Raw genomic sequence first — 18584 nt, forward strand, 5'->3', positions numbered from 1 at the left:
CGAACCGGTTTCACTCTCCTCCCGGGTGTGAACCCGCACTGACACGGAAACCGAACCGGTTTCACTCTCCTCCCGGGTGTGAACCCGCACTGACACGGAAACCGAACCGGTTTCACTCTCCTCCCGGGTGTGAACCCGCACTGACACGGAAACCGAACCGGTTTCACTCTCCTCCCGGGTGTGAACCCGCACTGACACGGAAACCGAACCGGTTTCACTCTCCTCCCGGGTGTGAACCCGCACTGACACAGAAACCGAACCGGTTTCACTCTCCTCCCGGGTGTGAACCCGCACTGACACAGAAACCGAACCGGTTTCACTCTCCTCCCGGGTGGGAACCCGCACTGACACAGAAACCGAACCGGATTCACTCTCCTCCCGGGTGTGAACCTGCACTGACACAGAAACCGAACCGGATTCACTCTCCTCCCGGGTGTGAACCTGCACTGACCCAGAAACCGAACCGGATTCACTCTCCTCCCGGGTGTGAACCTGCACTGACACAGAAACCGAACCGGTTCCACTCTTCTCCCGGGTGTGAACCTGCACTGACACAGAAACCGAACCGGTTTCACTCTTGTCCCGGGTGTAAACCTGCACTGACACAGAAACCGAACCGGTTTCACTCTCCTCCCCGGGTGTGAACCTGCACTGACACGGAAACCGAACCGGTTTCACTCTCCTCCCGGGTGTGAACCTGCACTGACACAGAAACCGAACCGGTTTCACTCTCCTCCCGGGTGTGAACCTGCACTGACACAGAAACCGAACCGGTTTCACTCTCCTCCCGGGTGTGAACCTGCACTGACACAGAAACCGAACCGGTTTCACTCTCCTCCCGGGTGTGAACCTGCACTGACACAGAAACCGAACCGGTTTCACTCTCCTCCCGGGTGTGAACCTGCACTGACACAGAAACCGAACCGGTTTCACTCTCCTCCCGGGTGTGAACCTGCACTGACACAGAAACCGAACCGGTTTCACTCTCCTCCCGGGTGTGAACCTGCACTGACACAGAAACCGAACCGGTTTCACTCTTCTCCCGGGTGTGAACCTGCACTGACACAGAAACCGAACCGGTTTCACTCTTCTCCCGGGTGTGAACCTGCACTGACACAGAAACCGAACCGGTTTCACTCTTCTCCCGGGTGTGAACCTGCACTGACACAGAAACCGAACCGGTTTCACTTTTCTCCCCGGGTGTGAACCTGCACTGACACAAAAACCGAACCGGATTCACTCTCGTCCAACCTGCACTGACACAGAAACCGAACCGGATTCACTCTCCTCCCGGGTGTGAACCTGCACGGACACAGAAACTGAACCGGTTTCACTCTCCTCCCGGGTGTGAACCTGTACTGACACAGAAACTGAACCGGTTTCACTCTTCTCCCCGGGTGTGAACCTGTACTGACACAGAAACCGAACCGGATTCACTCTCCTCCCGGGTGGGAACCTGCGCTGACACAGAAACCGAGCCGGATTCACTCTCCTCCCGGGTGGGAACCTGCGCTGACACAAAAACCGAACCGGATTCACTCTCGTCCCGGGTGGGAACCTGCACTGACACAGAAACCGAACCGGATTCACTCTCGTCCCGGGTGGGAACCTGCACTGACACAGAAACCGAACCGGTTCCACTCTTCTCCCGGGTGTGAACCTGCACTGACACAGAAACCGAACCGGTTCCACTCTCCTCCCGGGTGTGAACCTGCACTGACACAGAAACCGAACCGGATTCACTCTCGTCCCGGGTGTGAACCTGCACTGACACAGAAACCGAACCGGTTTCACTTTTCTCCCCGGGTGTGAACCTGCACTGACACAAAAACCGAACCGGATTCACTCTCGTCCCGGGTGTGAACCTGCACTGACACAAAAACCGAACCGGATTCACTCTCGTCCCGGGTGTGAACCTGCGCTGACACAGAAACCGAGCCGGATTCACTCTCCTCCCGGGTGGGAACCTGCGCTGACACAAAAACCGAACCGGATTCACTCTCGTCCCGGGTGGGAACCTGCACTGACACAGAAACCGAACCGGATTCATTCTTCTCCCTAGTGTGAACCTGCACTGACACAGAAACCGAACCGGATTCACTCTTGTCCCGGGTGTGAACCTGCACTGACACAGAAACCGAACCGGATTCACTCTTGTCCCGGGTGTGAACCTGCACTGACACAGAAACCAAACCGGATTCACTCTTGTCCCGGGTGTGAACCTGCACTGACACAGAAACCAAACCGGATTCACTCTCCTCCCGGGTGTGAACCTGCACTGACACAGAAACCAAACCGGATTCACTCTCCTCCCGGGTGTGAACCTGCACTGACACAGAAACCGAACCGGTTTCACTTTTCTCCCCGGGTGTGAACCTGCACTGACACAAAAACCGAACCGGATTCACTCTCGTCCCGGGTGTGAACCTGCACTGACACAGAAACCGAACCGGATTCACTCTTCTCCCGGGTGTGAACCTGCACTGACACAGAAACCGAACCGGTTTCACTCTCCTCCCGGGTGTGAACCTGCACTGACACAGAAACCGAACCGGTTTCACTCTCCTCCCGGGTGTGAACCTGCACTGACACAGAAACCGAACCGGTTTCACTCTCCTCCCGGGTGTGAACCTGCACTGACACAGAAACCGAACCGGATTCACTCTTGTCCCGGGTGTGAACCTGCACGGACACAGAAACTGAACCGGTTTCACTCTCCTCCCGGGTGTGAACCTGTACTGACACAGAAACTGAACCGGTTTCACTCTTCTCCCCGGGTGTGAACCTGTACTGACACAGAAACCGAACCGGTTTCACTCTCCTCCCGGGTGTGAACCTGCACTGACACAGAAACCGAACCGGATTCACTCTTGTCCCGGGTGTGAACCTGCACTGACACAGAAACCGAACCGGATTCACTCTTCTCCTGGGTGTGAACCCGTACTGACACAGAAACCGAACCAGTTTCACTCTACTCCCAAGTGTGAACCCGTACTGACAAAGAAACCGAACCGGATTCACTCTTCTCCCGGGTGTGACCCTGCACTGACACAGAAACCGAACCGGTTTCACTCTTCTCCCCGGGTGTGAACCCGTTATGACGCGGAAAAGTGAACCACAATCGAACCGGTTTCAGTCTGAAAGCACGATTCAGGTTCCGAACAGCCGGAAGCCGTCCAACGACCTTTCCACACTGTGACACCGCCACCTGAACCGCTCAGACGAGCCCAGTACTGAGCCATGGGGCACGCCTGGAGAGAGAGAGAGAGAGAGAGAGTGCAACGCTTACGTTGTTGTTGTAGTCGGCGCTGGTGGCGGAGCCCAGGATCTGGTGAGCACGCTGGACGAAGGGTTGCAGCCTGTCCTCCACTCTACGTAACTCACTCAGCACCTCCACAAACTCTCCTGGGGAAGGATGACTGAGAGAGAGAGAGGGGTTCATACAGACACACTGACTGGACACTCCAGGACATGAACACTGCACTGAGAGAGAGAGGGGTTCACACAGACACACTGACTGGACACTCCAGTACATGAACACTGCACTGAGAGAGAGAGGGGTTCATACAGACACACTGACTGGACACTCCAGTACATGAACACTGCACTGAGAGAGAGAAAGGGGTTCACACAGACACACTGACTGGACACTCCAGTACATGAACACTGCACTGAGAGAGAGAGAGGGGTTCATACACACACACTGACTGGACACTCCAGTACATGAACACTGCACTGAGAGAGAGAGGGGCTCATACAGACACCCTGATGAGCAGCAGGAGGGCGGTACTCAGCCATACTTGGGTCCTGAGTGGGGCGGCCCCTCCGTCTGGGTGGAGGAGGTGGCGGAGGAGGGCGGGGGGGAGGTGTCCATGGGCTGGGCCCCTCCCTCGGCGGCCGGGGGCGGGGCCTCGGCGGGGGAGGGCGTGGCCTGGGCGCCGCGGGCCGGCGGGCTGGTCTGGGCCTGGGACGAGGGGTTCTCCCCGGACTGGGGCTCCTGGGCCGCGCCCCCGGGGTGACCCTGAGGCAGAGGGAGAGGAGAGAGGCGAGTGAGAGAGAGGAGTGACCGGAGAGGCATCTGTGATGCCGGCCAGGTCAGGTGTTTTGGGGTGCACCTCTATGCTCTGGGGTTCAGTCTCTGAGCTGGTGCTCAGTACCAGTGGGGTACTGTGCTATAATACAGTGTTTTGGGGTGCACCTCTATGCTCTGGGGTTCAGTCTGTGAGCTGGTGCTCAGTACCAGTGGGGTACTGTGCTATAATACAGTGTTTTGGGGTGCACCTCTATGCTCTGGGGTTTAGTCTGTGAGCTGGTGCTCAGTACCAGTGGGGTACTGCACTATACTAGAGTGTTTTGGGGTGCACCTCTATGCTCTGGGGTTCAGTCTGTGAGCTGGTGCTCAGTACCAGTGGGGTACTGCACTATACTAGAGTGTTTTGGGGTTCAGTCTCTGAGCTGGTGCTCAGTCCCAGTGGGGTACTGTGCTATAATACAGTGTTTTGGGGTGCACCTCTATGCTCTGGGGTTCAGTCTGTGAGCTGGTGCTCAGTACCAGTGGGGTACTGTGCTATAATACAGTGTTTTGTGGTTCAGTCTGTGAGCTGGTGCTCAGTCCCAGTGGGGTACTGTGCTATAATACAGGGTTTTGGGGTGCACCTCTATGCTCTGGGGCTCAGTCTGTGAGCTGGTGCTCAGTACCAGTGGGGTACTGTGCTATAATACAGTGTTTTGGGGTTCAGTCTGTGAGCTGGTGCTCAGTACCAGTGGGGTACTGTGCTATAATACAGTGTTTTGGGGTGCACCTCTATGCTCTGGGGTTCAGTCTGTGAGCTGGTGCTCAGTACCAGTGGGGTATCACATTATAGTGCAGTGTTTTGCAGTGCTCAGTACCAGTGGGGTACTGCGCTATACTACAGTGTTTTGGGGTTCAGTCTGTGAGCTGGTACTCAGAACCAGTGGGGTACTGTGCTATACTAGAGTGTTTTGGGGTGCACCTCTATGCTCTGGGGTTCATAACCAGTGGGTTACACACTATAATGCAGTGTTTTGGGGTGCTGTGCTATACTTCAGTGTTTTGGTGTGCTCAGTCCCAGTGCGGTATCACACTACACTGCGGTGTTCTGGGGTGCTCAGTCCCGGTGCGGTATCACACTACACTGCGGTGTTCTGGGGTGCTCAGTCCCAGTGCGGTATCACACTACACTGCGGTGTTCTGGGGTGCTCAGTCCCAGTGCGGTATCACACTACACTGCGGTGTTCTGGGGTGCTCAGTCCCAGTGCGGTATCACACTACACTGCGGTGTTCTGGGGTGCTCAGTCCCAGTGCGGTATCACACTACACTGCGGTGTTCTGGGGTGCTCAGTCCCAGTGCGGTATCACACTACACTGCGGTGTTCTGGGGTGCGCAGTCCCAGTGCGGTATCACACTACACTGCAGTGTTTCGGGGTGAATTAGTATACAGTGTGGTGCAGAGTGAACTCTAACCCCTGCGTCTCCTCTCTGGACCGCCCGGGGTCATTTCCCACAAGGCAGTGCGGTGCGGTGCGCGGGCGCGGCTCACCTCCAGCCTGCTGACGACGCCCTGCGTGTCCCTCAGGAGGTTCTGGGCCAGGACCAGGCGCATGCGGGGCTCGCTCTGGGGGGAGAGAGAGGGTCAGAAGTCACCTGGCGTCATCACCGAGTCGGACGGCTTCCCCTCGTTTTTTTGGGGTGCTTTTCCATTGGTTCATCATTTACCCCCCCTTTAGCCTCCTGTCCTGACTGGAGGAGCTCACCCAGCTGTGTCTGGAGAGAAGCTGGGGTATCGGCTTCAACCACAGGGCTGGGCAGCCTTTTCCCCACCCCCGCCCCCCTCTGTGTACAGAAGAGCCTCCTGTCCTGACTGGAGGAGCTCACCCAGCTGTGTCTGGAGAGGAGCCGGGGTATCGGCTTCAACCACAGGGCCGGGCAGCTTGTTCCCCACCCCCGCCACCCTTTGTGTAAAGAATCGAGCACGTGACCCCCCAGCCCCGTTTTGAAAAGGACCCCCCAGGGACTCACCTGGATACCCTGCTCGACATCGATCTGCACATCTACCGAGCCGTTACCCTGCAGACAGAGAGACAAGGGCTGAAAGACGGCGTCCGTGAACCCCCCCCGCGCCCTGTCCAGTTCAGGGGAGTGGGGCAGCCGGAGTGCACCCCAGGAAAGCAAGGGTCACAAGGTGGGGTTCACCCCTCGACTCGCTGGGACCCCGATTTCAACTGGAGTGGACCTGGAGTGCTGTCTGTGCAGAGTTTGCATGTTCTCTACATGGACTGGTGTCCTGTCCAGGTTGTGTGTGTCCTGTGATGGACTGGTGTCCTGTCCAGGGTGTGTGAGTGTGTGTGTGTGTGTCCTGTGATGGACTGGTATCCTGTCCAGGGTGCGTGAGTGTGTGTGTGTGTGTCATGTGATGGACTGGTGTCCTGTCCAGGGTGTGTGAGTGTGTGTGTATCCTGTGATGGACTGCTGTCCTGTCCAGGGTGTGTGTGTGTCCTGTGATGGACTGCTGTCCTGTCCAGGGTGTGTGAGTGTGTGTGTGTCCTGTGATGGACTGCTGTCCTGTCCAGGGTGTGTGAGTGTGTGTGTGTCCTGTGATGGACTGCTGTCCTGTCCAGGGTGTGTGAGTGTGTGTGTGTCCTGTGATGGACTGCTGTCCTGTCCAGGGTGTGTGAGTGTGTGTGTGTGTGTCCTGTGATGGACTGGTATCCTGTCCAGGGTGCGTGAGTGTGTGTGTGTCATGTGATGGACTGGTGTCCTGTCCAGGGTGTGTGAGTGTGTGTGTGTGTGTCCTGTGATGGACTGGTATCCTGTCCAGGGTGCGTGAGTGTGTGTGTGTCATGTGATGGACTGGTGTCCTGTCCAGGGTGTGTGAGTGTGTGTGTATCCTGTGATGGACTGCTGTCCTGTCCAGGGTGTGTGTGTGTCCTGTGATGGACTGCTGTCCTGTCCAGGGTGTGTGAGTGTGTGTGTGTCCTGTGATGGACTGCTGTCCTGTCCAGGGTGTGTGAGTGTGTGTGTGTCCTGTGATGGACTGCTGTCCTGTCCAGGGTGTGTGAGTGTGTGTGTCCTGTGATGGACTGCTGTCCTGTCCAGGGTGAGCCCTGCCTTGTGCCTGTTGCTTGCTGGGACAGACTCCAGCTCCCCCAGTCTATGACCCTGTCCTGGAGAGAGCTGTGGGAAGGAGGAATGGAAGCTGGGACATCATGGACCCAGGGGAAGGCCGAGATTCGATCCTGGGACTCCGCGCGCGACTCACCCCGGTGCTGGCGCCCACCCTGACGTTCCTTCCTGTCTCCCCGAGTCCGGCCATCATCTGCTGCACCGACATCTGACACGCAGACAGGGAGAGAGGGAGAGAGGCTCACGAAACGTGTCTGGAGAGGAGCCGGGGTATCGGCTTCAACCACAGGGCTGGGCAGCCTGTTCCCCACCCCCACCCCCCTCTGTGTACAGTAGAGCCTCCTGTCCTGACTGGAGGAGCTCACCCAGCTGTGTCTGGAGAGAAGCCAGGGTATCGGCTTCAACCACAGGGCTGGGCAGCTTGTTCCCCACCCCCACCACTCCCTGTGTACAGAAGAGCCTCCTGTCCTGACTGGAGGAGCTCACCCAGCTGTGTCTGGAGAGGAACCAAGGTATCGGCTTCAACCACACGGACTGGGCAGCTTGTTCTCCACCCCTGCCACACTCTGTGTACAGAAGAGCCTCCTGTCCTGACTGGAGGAGCTCACCCAGCTGTGTCTGGAGAGGAGCCAGGGTATCGGCTTCAACCACACGGACTGGGCGGCTTGTTCCCCACCCCCGCCACCCTCTGTGTACAGTAGAGCCTCCTGTCCTGACTGGAGGAGCTCACCCAGCTGTGTCTGGAGAGAAGCCAGGGTATCGGCTTCAACCACAGGGCTGGGCAGCTTGTTCCCCACCCCCGCCACCCTCTGTGTACAGAAGAGCCTCCTGTCCTGACTGGAGGAGCTCACCCAGCTGTGTCTGGAGAGGAGCCAGGGTATCGGCTTCAACCACAGGGCTGGGCAGCTTGTTCCCCACCCCCGCCACCCTCTGCGTACAGAAGAGCCTCCTGTCCTGACTGGAGGAGCTCACCCAGCTGTGTCCGGAGAGACCCCAGGGGTATCGGCTTTTACCTGGATCTGCTGGGGGTCCATGATGTTGACGGGCAGGTTGAAGGTGCCCAGCATGACGTAGCTGTTGGCGTTCCGGTCGTGGGGGCCCGCGGAGGAGGAGGAGGAGGAGGAGGAGGAGGAGGAGTGGGGGGGCACGGACGCCCCCGGCGAGGAGGAGGAGGAAGAGGAGGAGGTCCCGCCGGCCCCCGCGCCCCCCCGGGCTGGGTGGTCTGGGGGGGGGCCCGCTCCACCAGGTGTATCACTTTCCCGTCGACATCTGGAGAGGAAGAGGAAGAGGAAGAGGAGGGGTTCACCATGAGCTCGGAGAAGACAGACCCCCCCCATCACCAGTTAAGGAGCATTCGGTCAGAGTCTAACAGATTAAGGGACAGCTCCTTCCTCCAGGCAGTAAGACCGCCGAACAGCCAGCCTGCAGCTCCTTCAGCAGATCACCTGTAGTGACTACAGGGACGCACAGTTTTCACTGCATTCAGCATCACTGCACATCTTGGACATGACGTACCGGACACCCCCCTGGACAGATCGCGGCTCTCTTCACGTTGAGCCTCGTCCGAGTTCATTTTATTCGATTTCTACCGCACTAATGTGTGTGTGTCCTGTGATGGACTGGTGTCCTGTCCAGGGTGTGTGAGTGTGTCCTGTGATGGACTGGTGTCCTGTCCAGGGTGTGTGTGTGAGTGTGTGTGTGTCCTGTGATGGACTGCTGTCCTGTCCAGGGTGTGTGTGTGAGTGTGTGTGTGTCCTGTGATGGACTGCTGTCCTGTCCAGGGTGTGTGTGTGAGTGTGTGTGTGTCCTGTGATGGACTGCTGTCCTGTCCAGGGTGTGTGTGTGAGTGTGTGTGTGTCCTGTGATGGACTGCTGTCCTGTCCAGGGTGTGTGTGTGAGTGTGTGTGTGTCCTGTGATGGACTGCTGTCCTGTCCAGGGTGTGTGAGTGTGTGTGTGTCCTGTGATGGACTGCTGTCCTGTCCAGGGTGTGAGTGTGTGTGTGTGTCCTGTGATGGACTGGTGTCCTGTCCAGGGTGTGTGAGTGTGTGTGTGTGTCCTGTGATGGACTGGTGTCCTGTCCAGGGTGTGTGAGTGTGTGTGTGTGTCCTGTGATGGACTGGTGTCCTGTCCAGGGTGTGTGAGTGTGTGTGTGTGTCCTGTGATGGACTGGTGTCCTGTCCAGGGTGTGTGAGTGTGTGTGTGTGTCCTGTGATGGACTGGTGTCCTGTCCAGGGTGTGTGAGTGTGTGTGTGTGTCCTGTGATGGACTGGTGTCCTGTCCAGGGTGTGTGAGTGTGTGTGTGTGTCCTGTGATGGACTGGTGTCCTGTCCAGGGTGTGTGAGTGTGTGTGTGTGTCCTGTGATGGACTGGTGTCCTGTCCAGGGTGTGTGAGTGTGTGTGTGTGTCCTGTGATGGACTGGTGTCCTGTCCAGGGTGTGTGAGTGTGTGTGTGTGTCCTGTGATGGACTGGTGTCCTGTCCAGGGTGTGTGAGTGTGTGTGTGTGTCCTGTGATGGACTGGTGTCCTGTCCAGGGTGTGTGAGTGTGTGTGTGTGTCCTGTGATGGACTGGTGTCCTGTCCAGGGTGTGTGAGTGTGTGTGTGTGTCCTGTGATGGACTGGTGTCCTGTCCAGGGTGTGTGAGTGTGTGTGTGTGTCCTGTGATGGACTGGTGTCCTGTCCAGGGTGTGTGAGTGTGTGTGTGTGTCCTGTGATGGACTGGTGTCCTGTCCAGGGTGTGTGAGTGTGTGTGTGTGTCCTGTGATGGACTGGTGTCCTGTCCAGGGTGTGTGAGTGTGTGTGTGTGTCCTGTGATGGACTGGTGTCCTGTCCAGGGTGTGTGAGTGTGTGTGTGTGTCCTGTGATGGACTGGTGTCCTGTCCAGGGTGTGTGAGTGTGTGTGTGTGTCCTGTGATGGACTGGTGTCCTGTCCAGGGTGTGTTTCTTGTGATGGACTGCTGTCCTGTCGAGGGTGTGTGAGTGTGTGTGTGTCCTGTGATGGACTGCTGTCCTGTCCAGGGTGTGTGTGAGTGTGTGTGTGTGTGTGTGTCCTGTGATGGACTGGTGTCCTGTCCAGGGTGTGTGTGAGTGTGTGTGTGTGTCCTGTGATGGACTGGTGTCCTGTCCAGGGCGTGTGTGTGTCCTGTGATGGACTGCTGTCCTGTTTTATTCGATTTCTACCGCACTAATTGTTACGTATCCTTCAATTTTGCGATCGTTAACCCCCTCTCCAGGTGAGCTCGTTGAAAAGACGTTTGAATCGCCCATAGCTCCTGCTGCCACCTGAATAATAGACGTGATGATGATGATGATGATTATTATTACGAATACCACCAGCCCATCGAGCTGCTCTCACCGTACTCCTGGAGCCTGCGGTCGTCCTGCAGCACCCGGCCCTGGTAGATGAGCCTCTGTTTGTCCGCTGGGATGCCCACGGAGCTGGAGATGTGCTCCTTGAACTCCTTCACGGTGATCTGGCTCGGACAGAGACGGGGAGATGGGGAGACGGGGAGGGGGGGCGGGGGTTAAGAGGCGGAGTTGTTGATCTGGCCGCGCCGCCGCTCCGTCGGCCAGGGTAAGAACGCTGGCTGAATTGACACACACACTCACACACCCTGGACAGGACAGCAGTCCATCACAGGACACACACACACACTCACACACCCTGGACAGGACAGCAGTCCATCACAGGACACACACACACTCACACACCCTGGACAGGACAGCAGTCCATCACAGGACACACACACACTCACACACCCTGGACAGGACAGCAGTCCATCACAGGACACACACACACTCACACACCCTGGACAGGACAGCAGTCCATCACAGGACACACACACACTCACACACCCTGGACAGGACACCAGTCCATCACAGGACACACACACACTCACACACCCTGGACAGGACACCAGTCCATCACAGGACACACACACACACTCACACACCCTGGACAGGACAGCAGTCCATCACAGGACAAACACACACACTCACACACCCTGGACGGGACAGCAGTCCATCACAGGACACACACACACACTCACACACCCTGGACGGGACAGCAGTCCATCACAGGACACACACACACTCACACACCCTGGACAGGACAGCAGTCCATCACAGGACACACACACACTCACACACCCTGGACAGGACAGCAGTCCATCACAGGACAAACACACACACTCACACACCCTGGACAGGACAGCAGTCCATCACAGGACACACACACACTCACACACCCTGGACAGGACAGCAGTCCATCACAGGACACACACACACTCACACACCCTGGACAGGACAGCAGTCCATCACAGGACACACACACACTCACACACCCTGGACAGGACAGCAGTCCATCACAGGACACACACACACTCACACACCCTGGACAGGACAGCAGTCCATCACAGGACACACACACACTCACACACCCTGGACAGGACAGCAGTCCATCACAGGACACACACACACTCACACACCCTGGACAGGACAGCAGTCCATCACAGGACACACACACACACTCACACACCCTGGACAGGACAGCAGTCCATCACAGGACACACACACACTCACACACCCTGGACAGGACAGCAGTCCATCACAGGACAAACACACACACTCACACACCCTGGACAGGACACCAGTCCATCACAGGACACACACACACTCACACACCCTGGACAGGACAGCAGTCCATCACAGGACACACACACACACTCACACACCCTGGACAGGACACCAGTCCATCACAGGACACACTCTGTCCATCCACTCGTGCGCACACACTCGTGCGCACACACTCGTGCGCACACACAGGCTGTGAGCTTCGCTGGCGTTTCCCCCCCAACAGCAGAGTGCAGGACCCCCCCTCCGGAGTCCAGCCTGGGCTCACCTCTCCTGACACGCTGTAGCTGCGGCTCTGAGAGTCCAGCGTCTTGACCGTCACGTCGATGTTCCCCGGCTCCCCCATCCTGCCCTGCGCGGGGGGGGGAAACAGTAAGAGCACTGACCCCTCCAGGACCAGGACTGGACACACACACACACACACACACACTGACCCCTCCAGGACCAGGACTGGACACACACACACACACACACACTGACCCCTCCAGGACCAGGACTGGACACACACACACACACACACACTGACCCCTCCAGGACCAGGACTGGACAGCCCTGCTTTAAAGACCCCTGGAGACTCTGCAGACACACACACACACACTGACCCCTCCAGGACCAGGACTGGACAGCCCTGCTTTAAAGACCCCTGGAGACTCTGCAGACACACACACTGACCCCTCCAGGACCAGGACTGGGCAGCCCTGCTTTAAAGACCCCTGGAGACTCTGCAGACACACACACACACACTGACCCCTCCAGGACCAGGACTGGACAGCCCTGCTTTAAAGACCCCTGGAGACTCTGCAGACACACACACACAGTTAAATTACACGAAACATAACAGGGGTCTGTGACCTCTGGTCCAGTCAGTCCAGGGGTCTGTGTCCCCGGTCCAGTCAGTCCAGGGGGTCTGTGTCCCCGGTCCAGTCAGTCCAGGGGGTCTGTGTCCCCGGTCCAGTCAGTCCGGGGGGTCTGTGTCCCCGGTCCAGTCAGTCCGGGGGGTCTGTGTCCCCGGTCCAGTCAGTCCGGGGGGTCTGTGTCCCCGGTCCAGTCAGTCCGGGGGTCTGTGTCCCCGGTCCAGTCAGTCCGGGGGGTCTGTGTCCCCGGTCCAGTCAGTCCGGGGGTCTGTGTCCCCGGTCCAGTCAGTCCGGGGGGTCTGTGACCTCTGGTCCAGTCAGTCCGGGGGGTCTGTGACCTCTGGTCCAGTCAGTCCAGGAGGTCTGTGTCCCTGGTCCAGTCAGTCCGGGGGTCTGTGACCTCTGGTCCAGTCAGTCCGGGGGTCTGTGACCTCTGGTCCAGTCAGTCCGGGGGTCTGTGACCTCTGGTCCAGTCAGTCCGGGGGTCTGTGACCTCTGGTCCAGTCAGTCCGGGGGTCTGTGACCTCTGGTCCAGTCAGTCCGGGGGTCTGTGACCTCTGGTCCAGTCAGTCCAGGGGGTCTGTGACCTCTGGTCCAGTCAGTCCAGGGGGTCTGTGACCTCTGGTCCAGTCAGCCCGGGGGTCTGTGACCTCTGGTCCAGTCAGCCCGGGGGGTCTGTGTCCCTGGTCCAGTCCGTCCGGGGGGTCTGTGACCTCTGGTCCAGTCAGTCCGGGGGTCTGTGTCCCTGGTCCTGGAGAGCCCTCATCTAGTAGCTCCGACAGGTCACCACGCATCACTCCCAGACCGGCAGCTGGCAGTTAGGAAATGCGGGCTCAATGTCGCTTAAACTCATCAACGGCTCAAACCCCGCGCCCTCCTAGCGATCGATCGGACGACGCTAACTTCCCGCCTCGCCAGCCGCCCCCCAGAAAGCCAGGTACTCACCTCCACAGACTACAGGGGGACCGCCAACTGACTTGAGACAGCGGCCCGAAGACAGATCCAGAAATAAACCCGCACCAACAAGTGCCGCCGCCCCCCCGTCTCCCGTCTCTGTTGAAACCCCAGTCTATTTTTATTTTATTCCAACAGAAACAGGCTGAATCACATCGACACGGCCGGGTCCGGCGGATGGGAACACCCACTGATCGGATCGCGACGGCCCAGAGGGCAACCCGTTCAGACCCCCTCGTCCCCCGTCACGTACACGGGTGGGTGGGGGAGCTCAGCGAGGCACAGGCCGGCAGGAACCGCCGATCGACGGAGCGGCTCCATCATAATTTGGAGGCGGTAGCGGTGGCTCAGGATCTCTGCGCCTGGGGCTGGGAGGGGTTTGCCGGTTCGAATCCCGCGGCCGGCAGAGGAATCCTACTCCGTTGGGGTCTCCCCCTGAGCGAGGCCCTGAACCCCAGCTGCTCCAGGGGGCGCCGTAGAAATGGCCGACCCTGCGCTCTGACCCCCAGCTTCTCTCTCTCCCTGTCTGTGTGTCTCCTGGAGAGCCAGCTGGGGTCTGCGACAAGACCGATTCCTCATGCCAGACATTGAATAGAGTTAAAGTGATGATGTTATGTTAATAAAATCCGTCCCTGACCTCACCGGGGGGGACCTGTCCAATACACCTCGTAACTCCAGATCCCCCCCGAACACACACACACCCCGATCCCCGAGTGACTGCGAGACACTGAGGGGAGTGGAGGGGGGGGACACGACACGTTTCGGCCCTTCAAAATAAAAATAAAAATAAAAATAAAAACAACAGCCCGGCGCTTCTCCGATCGAGCCCAACCGCCCCGCCCCGGCTCGGCTCGGCGGCGGTGATGTGGGGGGGTTGTGCGTCGTGTCTCTCCGCGCCGCTGGGTTAAAAAACCGGGCCGCTTTGGAGATCTGTGCGGGTTGGGAAAAAAAAAAAAACACACACACACAAAAACCCCCCATCTCGACTCCCCGCCGCCCGGGGGAGAAAGACTCACCCCCTCTCCGGCGGTCCGGACGCGAACAAGCCGGCCTGTTTCTCCGGGAAACGACCGAGAAGACACCGGGATATCGCCGCCGCCGCCGCCGCGCTCTGCTTCCGTCCCTATCCGCCGGTCACCGACTTCACTCGCCGGGTTTTGTTTCTATTAGTTGTTTGTTTGTTTTTTTTCCTTTCACGATTAATTAAGTCAGCCGTCCCCTCTCTCTCTCTCTCTCTCTCGCTCGCTCTTTCAGGACCCCGGGAACTTCCTGGAAACAGGCCGGGGCCGGGCTGTCCTCGGCGAGCGCCTGTATGTGTGTGTGTGTTTTTTTTTAAGTGTGCCGACCCCCCCGCGGTGCCGTCCGCGCTTAAGAGCCTCTCTTGCTCATTTGAGAAGTTGTACCCGCTTCCTCGTGTCTGTGTCACTGAAAGGCGGCCTTGCCGATCGGCGCCGCGCAGCTGCTGCCTGTTAAGGCCGCATTTAGGATCAGGCGAGCCGCGGGCACCAGCCAGGCTACCGTAATGTCTGGCATACCGCCGACCACCGTGTTGGCCTTTCTCCGCGATTTACCGTAAACCCTACAGTAAAAGCGTGTCAACAAGACCAAATCCAAGCGCCCCCTATGCTTGCTCGCTCGCTCGCTCGCTGCAGGGGCTGATGACGGCGAAATTTACACAGAGGGTGGTAGGGGTGGGGAACAAACTGCCCAGCCCTGTGGTTGAAGCCGATACCCTGGCTTCTCTCCAGACACAGCTGGACGAGCTCCTCCAGTCAGGACAGGAAGCTATACTTTACACTAAGGGTGGCGGGGGCAGGGAACACAGGACCCATATATTACAGGGGTCTGTGACCCTGGTCCAGTCAGTCCAGGGGTCTGTGACTCTGGTCCAGTCAGTCCTGGGGTCTGTGTCCCTGGTCCCATCAGTCCAGGGGTCTGTGACTCTGGTCCAGTCAGTCCAGGGCTCTGTGACCTCTGGTCCAGTCAGACCAGGGGTCTGTGACTCTGGTCCAGTCAGTCCAGGGGTCTGTGACTCTGGTCCAGTCAGTCCGGGGGTCTGTGACTCTGGCCCAGTCAGTCCGGGGGTCTGTGACCCTGGTCCAGTCAGTCCAGGGGTCTGTGTCCCCGGTCCAGTCAGTCCAGGGGTCTGTGTCCCCCGGTCCAGTCAGTCCAGGGGTCTGTGACTCTGGTCCAGTCAGTCCAGGGGTCTGTGTCCCCGGTCCAGTCAGTCCAGGGGTCTGTGACTCTGGTCCAGTCAGTCCAGGGGTCTGTGTTCCCGGTCCAGTCAGTCCAGGGGTCTGTGTCCCCCGGTCCAGTCAGTCCAGGGGTCTGTGTCCCCCGGTCCAGTCAGTCCAGGGGTCTGTGACTCTGGTCCAGTCAGTCCAGGGGTCTGTGTCCCTGGTCCAGTCAGTCCAGGGGTCTGTGACTCTGGTCCAGTCAGTCCAGGGGTCTGTGACTCTGGTCCAGTCAGTCCAGGGGTCTGTGTCCCCGGTCCAGTCAGTCCAGGGGTCTGTGTTCCCGGTCCAGTCAGTCCAGGGGTCTGTGACTCTGGTCCAGTCAGTCCAGGGGTCTGTGACTGTGGTCCAGTTGTAACTGCAGGGAAACGAGCAGATTCGACACAGCCACAGCGCCATCTACTGGACCAGGGCCCTCTCCACACTCAAGAACTTGGGGATCGTTCCTCAGGAGGCACCAGACTCCGGGAGAACAGAGTGTACCGCAGGGAGAACCGCAGGTGTGCTCTCATCAGAGAGGGCAAAGAAACAGGAAAACAGGTCCCCCCCACTAGACAGTAGCTCCTGACACAGCGGGTTGGGGAAACAAGGTTGTTTTTAATCAACCGAGACGGAGAAAACTGTTTGTGCGCAGTTTCTTTCTGTTTCCAGGATGTGAGCTTTTGTTTGTTTGCGTGGAGTTTGGAACAGTAAATAAAAGCACACAGAGTGAGTGGAGTAGGTCTCTCAGATCCTGGAATACGAGTGGATGGATTTGTGTGTGGGGTCTGTGTGTGGTGTGTGTGTGTGTGGGGGGGGGTCTGTCAGTGTGTGTGAATTTGTGCGTGAAGTTTGTGTGTGTGAATTTGTGTGTTGGGTCTGTGTCTGTGGGATCTGTCATTGTGTGTGTGGATTTGTGTGTGGGGTTTGTGTGTATGGATTCATGTGTAGGGTCTGTGTGTGTGTGTGGATTTGTGAGTGAGGTTTGTGTGTATGAATTTGTGTGTGGGGTCTGTGTGTGTGGGATCTGTCATTGTGTGTGTGGATTTGTGTGTGGGGTTTGTGTGTGTGTGTGGATTTGTGTGTGGGGTTTGTGGATGTGTGTGTGTGTTGATCCAGGCTGTGTGAGTGTGTGGTGTGGATTTCTGTGTGTGTGTTGATTCAGGTGTGTGAGTGTGTGGTGTGGATTACTGTGTGTGTGTGTTGATTCAGGTGTGTGAGTGTGTGTGGATTTCTGTATGTGTGTGTTGATTCAGGTGAGTGTGTGTGGATTTCTGTGTGTGTCTAGTCAGGTTTGTGTGAGTTTGGATATCTGTGTGTGTGTTGATTAAGGTTTGTGAGTGTGTGTGGATTTCTGTGTGTGTGTTGATTCAGGTGTGTGAGTGTGTGGTGTGGATTACTGTGTGTGTGTTGATTCAGGTGTGTGAGTGTGTGTGGATTTCTGTATGTGTGTGTTGATTCAGGTGAGTGAGTGTGTGTGGATTTCTGTGTGTGTCTTGTCAGGTTTGTGTGAGTTTGGATATCTGTGTGTGTGTGTTGATTAAGGTTTGTGATTGTGTGTGGATTTCTGTGTGTGTGTGTGTTGACTCAGGTGTGTGAGTGTGTGGTGTGGATTTCTGTGTGTGTGTGTTGATTCAGGCGTGTGAGTGTGTGTGGATTTCTGTGTGTGTGTTGATTCAGGTGTGTGAGTGTGTGTGGAGTTCTGTGTGTGTGTGTTGATCCAGGCTGTGTGAGTGTGTGGTGTGGATTTCTGTGTGTGTGTGTTGATTCAGGCGTGTGAGTGTGTGTGGATTTCTGTGTGTGTGTTGATTCAGGCGTGTGAGTGTGTGTGGAGTTCTGTGTGTGTGTTGATTCAGGTGTGTGAGTGTGTGTGGAGTTCTGTGTGTGTGTGTTGATCCAGGCTGTGTGAGTGTGTGGTGTGGAGTTCTGTGTGTGTGTGTGTGTGTTGATCGAGGCTGTGTGAGTTTGTGGTGTGGATTTCTGTGGGAATCTGTTCAACTGTGTGTGTTTCTGTGACGCAACCTTCTTGTGTGGACACATGCAAGAACACACACCTCCCCCGCAGGGCAGCAGAGCAAACTGACCTCTTCTGTGTCCTTGCAGACTGACCCTCCTCCCCTGCTATCTGTGTGTGTGTGTGTGTGTGTGTGAGCCTCTGTCCTTGAGCAGAAATACTCCAGAGGCAGGTATTGAACAAACTGGAGGGAGCTAATAATTCATAATAATTCCTTACACTTATATAGCGCCTTGCTGGACCCTCCCCTCGGAGCTCTTCCCGGGTCAGGGGGATCCCCTCCAGCCCCCCCAGTGTGCAGCCCCCCCCTGGATGATGCTCCAGTCCGCTCAGCACACAGCAGCTCTCAGTGGGGAGGAGAGCAGAGGGATGGAGCCAGTTCAGAGAGGGGGGGTGATTAGGAGGCCATGATGGGTCAAGACCAGGACACTGGGGTAACACCCCTACTCTTCTCCAGAGACACCCCGGGATTGTTAATGAGCACAGAGAGTCAGGACCTCGGTTTGACGGCGCCTGTTTACAGTCCAGTGTCCCCCGTCACTATACTGGGGCATCAGGACCCACACAGACCGCAGGGTGAGAGCGCCCCCTGCTGGCCCCACTCACACCTCTCCCAGCAGCCTCAGTTTTTCCCAGGAGTCTCCCCTCCAGGTACTGGCCAGGCTCCCACCTGCTGGGGCTCCAGTGTTGGGGGGGGCTGCCAGCTGGGAGCTGCAGGGCTGAGAGGGCCGCCGGTTAATAATTAATAAGAGTTAACGATTACTGCCCCGAGC

The 18584-nt window shown here is 57.5% G+C and overlaps 1 protein-coding gene across 1 annotated transcript in view; it reads right to left on the reverse strand.

The window, feature by feature from the left end:
- Window positions 1–14886, reverse strand: part of LOC138242480 (large proline-rich protein BAG6-like) — a 33915-nt gene extending 19029 nt beyond the window's left edge. Inside the window, 10 exon segments of the mRNA XM_069198022.1 lie at window positions 3290–3419; window positions 3801–4021; window positions 5563–5637; window positions 6042–6089; window positions 7282–7353; window positions 8159–8344; window positions 8347–8414; window positions 10500–10617; window positions 12045–12128; window positions 14601–14886. Of these exon segments, the coding sequence (XP_069054123.1) occupies window positions 3290–3419; window positions 3801–4021; window positions 5563–5637; window positions 6042–6089; window positions 7282–7353; window positions 8159–8344; window positions 8347–8414; window positions 10500–10617; window positions 12045–12122 (996 nt within the window). The 5' untranslated portion in view covers window positions 12123–12128; window positions 14601–14886.
- Window positions 14887–18584: the final 3698 nt, after the last annotated feature.

The sequence above is a fragment of the Lepisosteus oculatus genome, chromosome 14, assembly GCF_040954835.1.
Source record: "Lepisosteus oculatus isolate fLepOcu1 chromosome 14, fLepOcu1.hap2, whole genome shotgun sequence".
Classification (NCBI taxonomy): domain Eukaryota; kingdom Metazoa; phylum Chordata; class Actinopteri; order Semionotiformes; family Lepisosteidae; genus Lepisosteus; species Lepisosteus oculatus.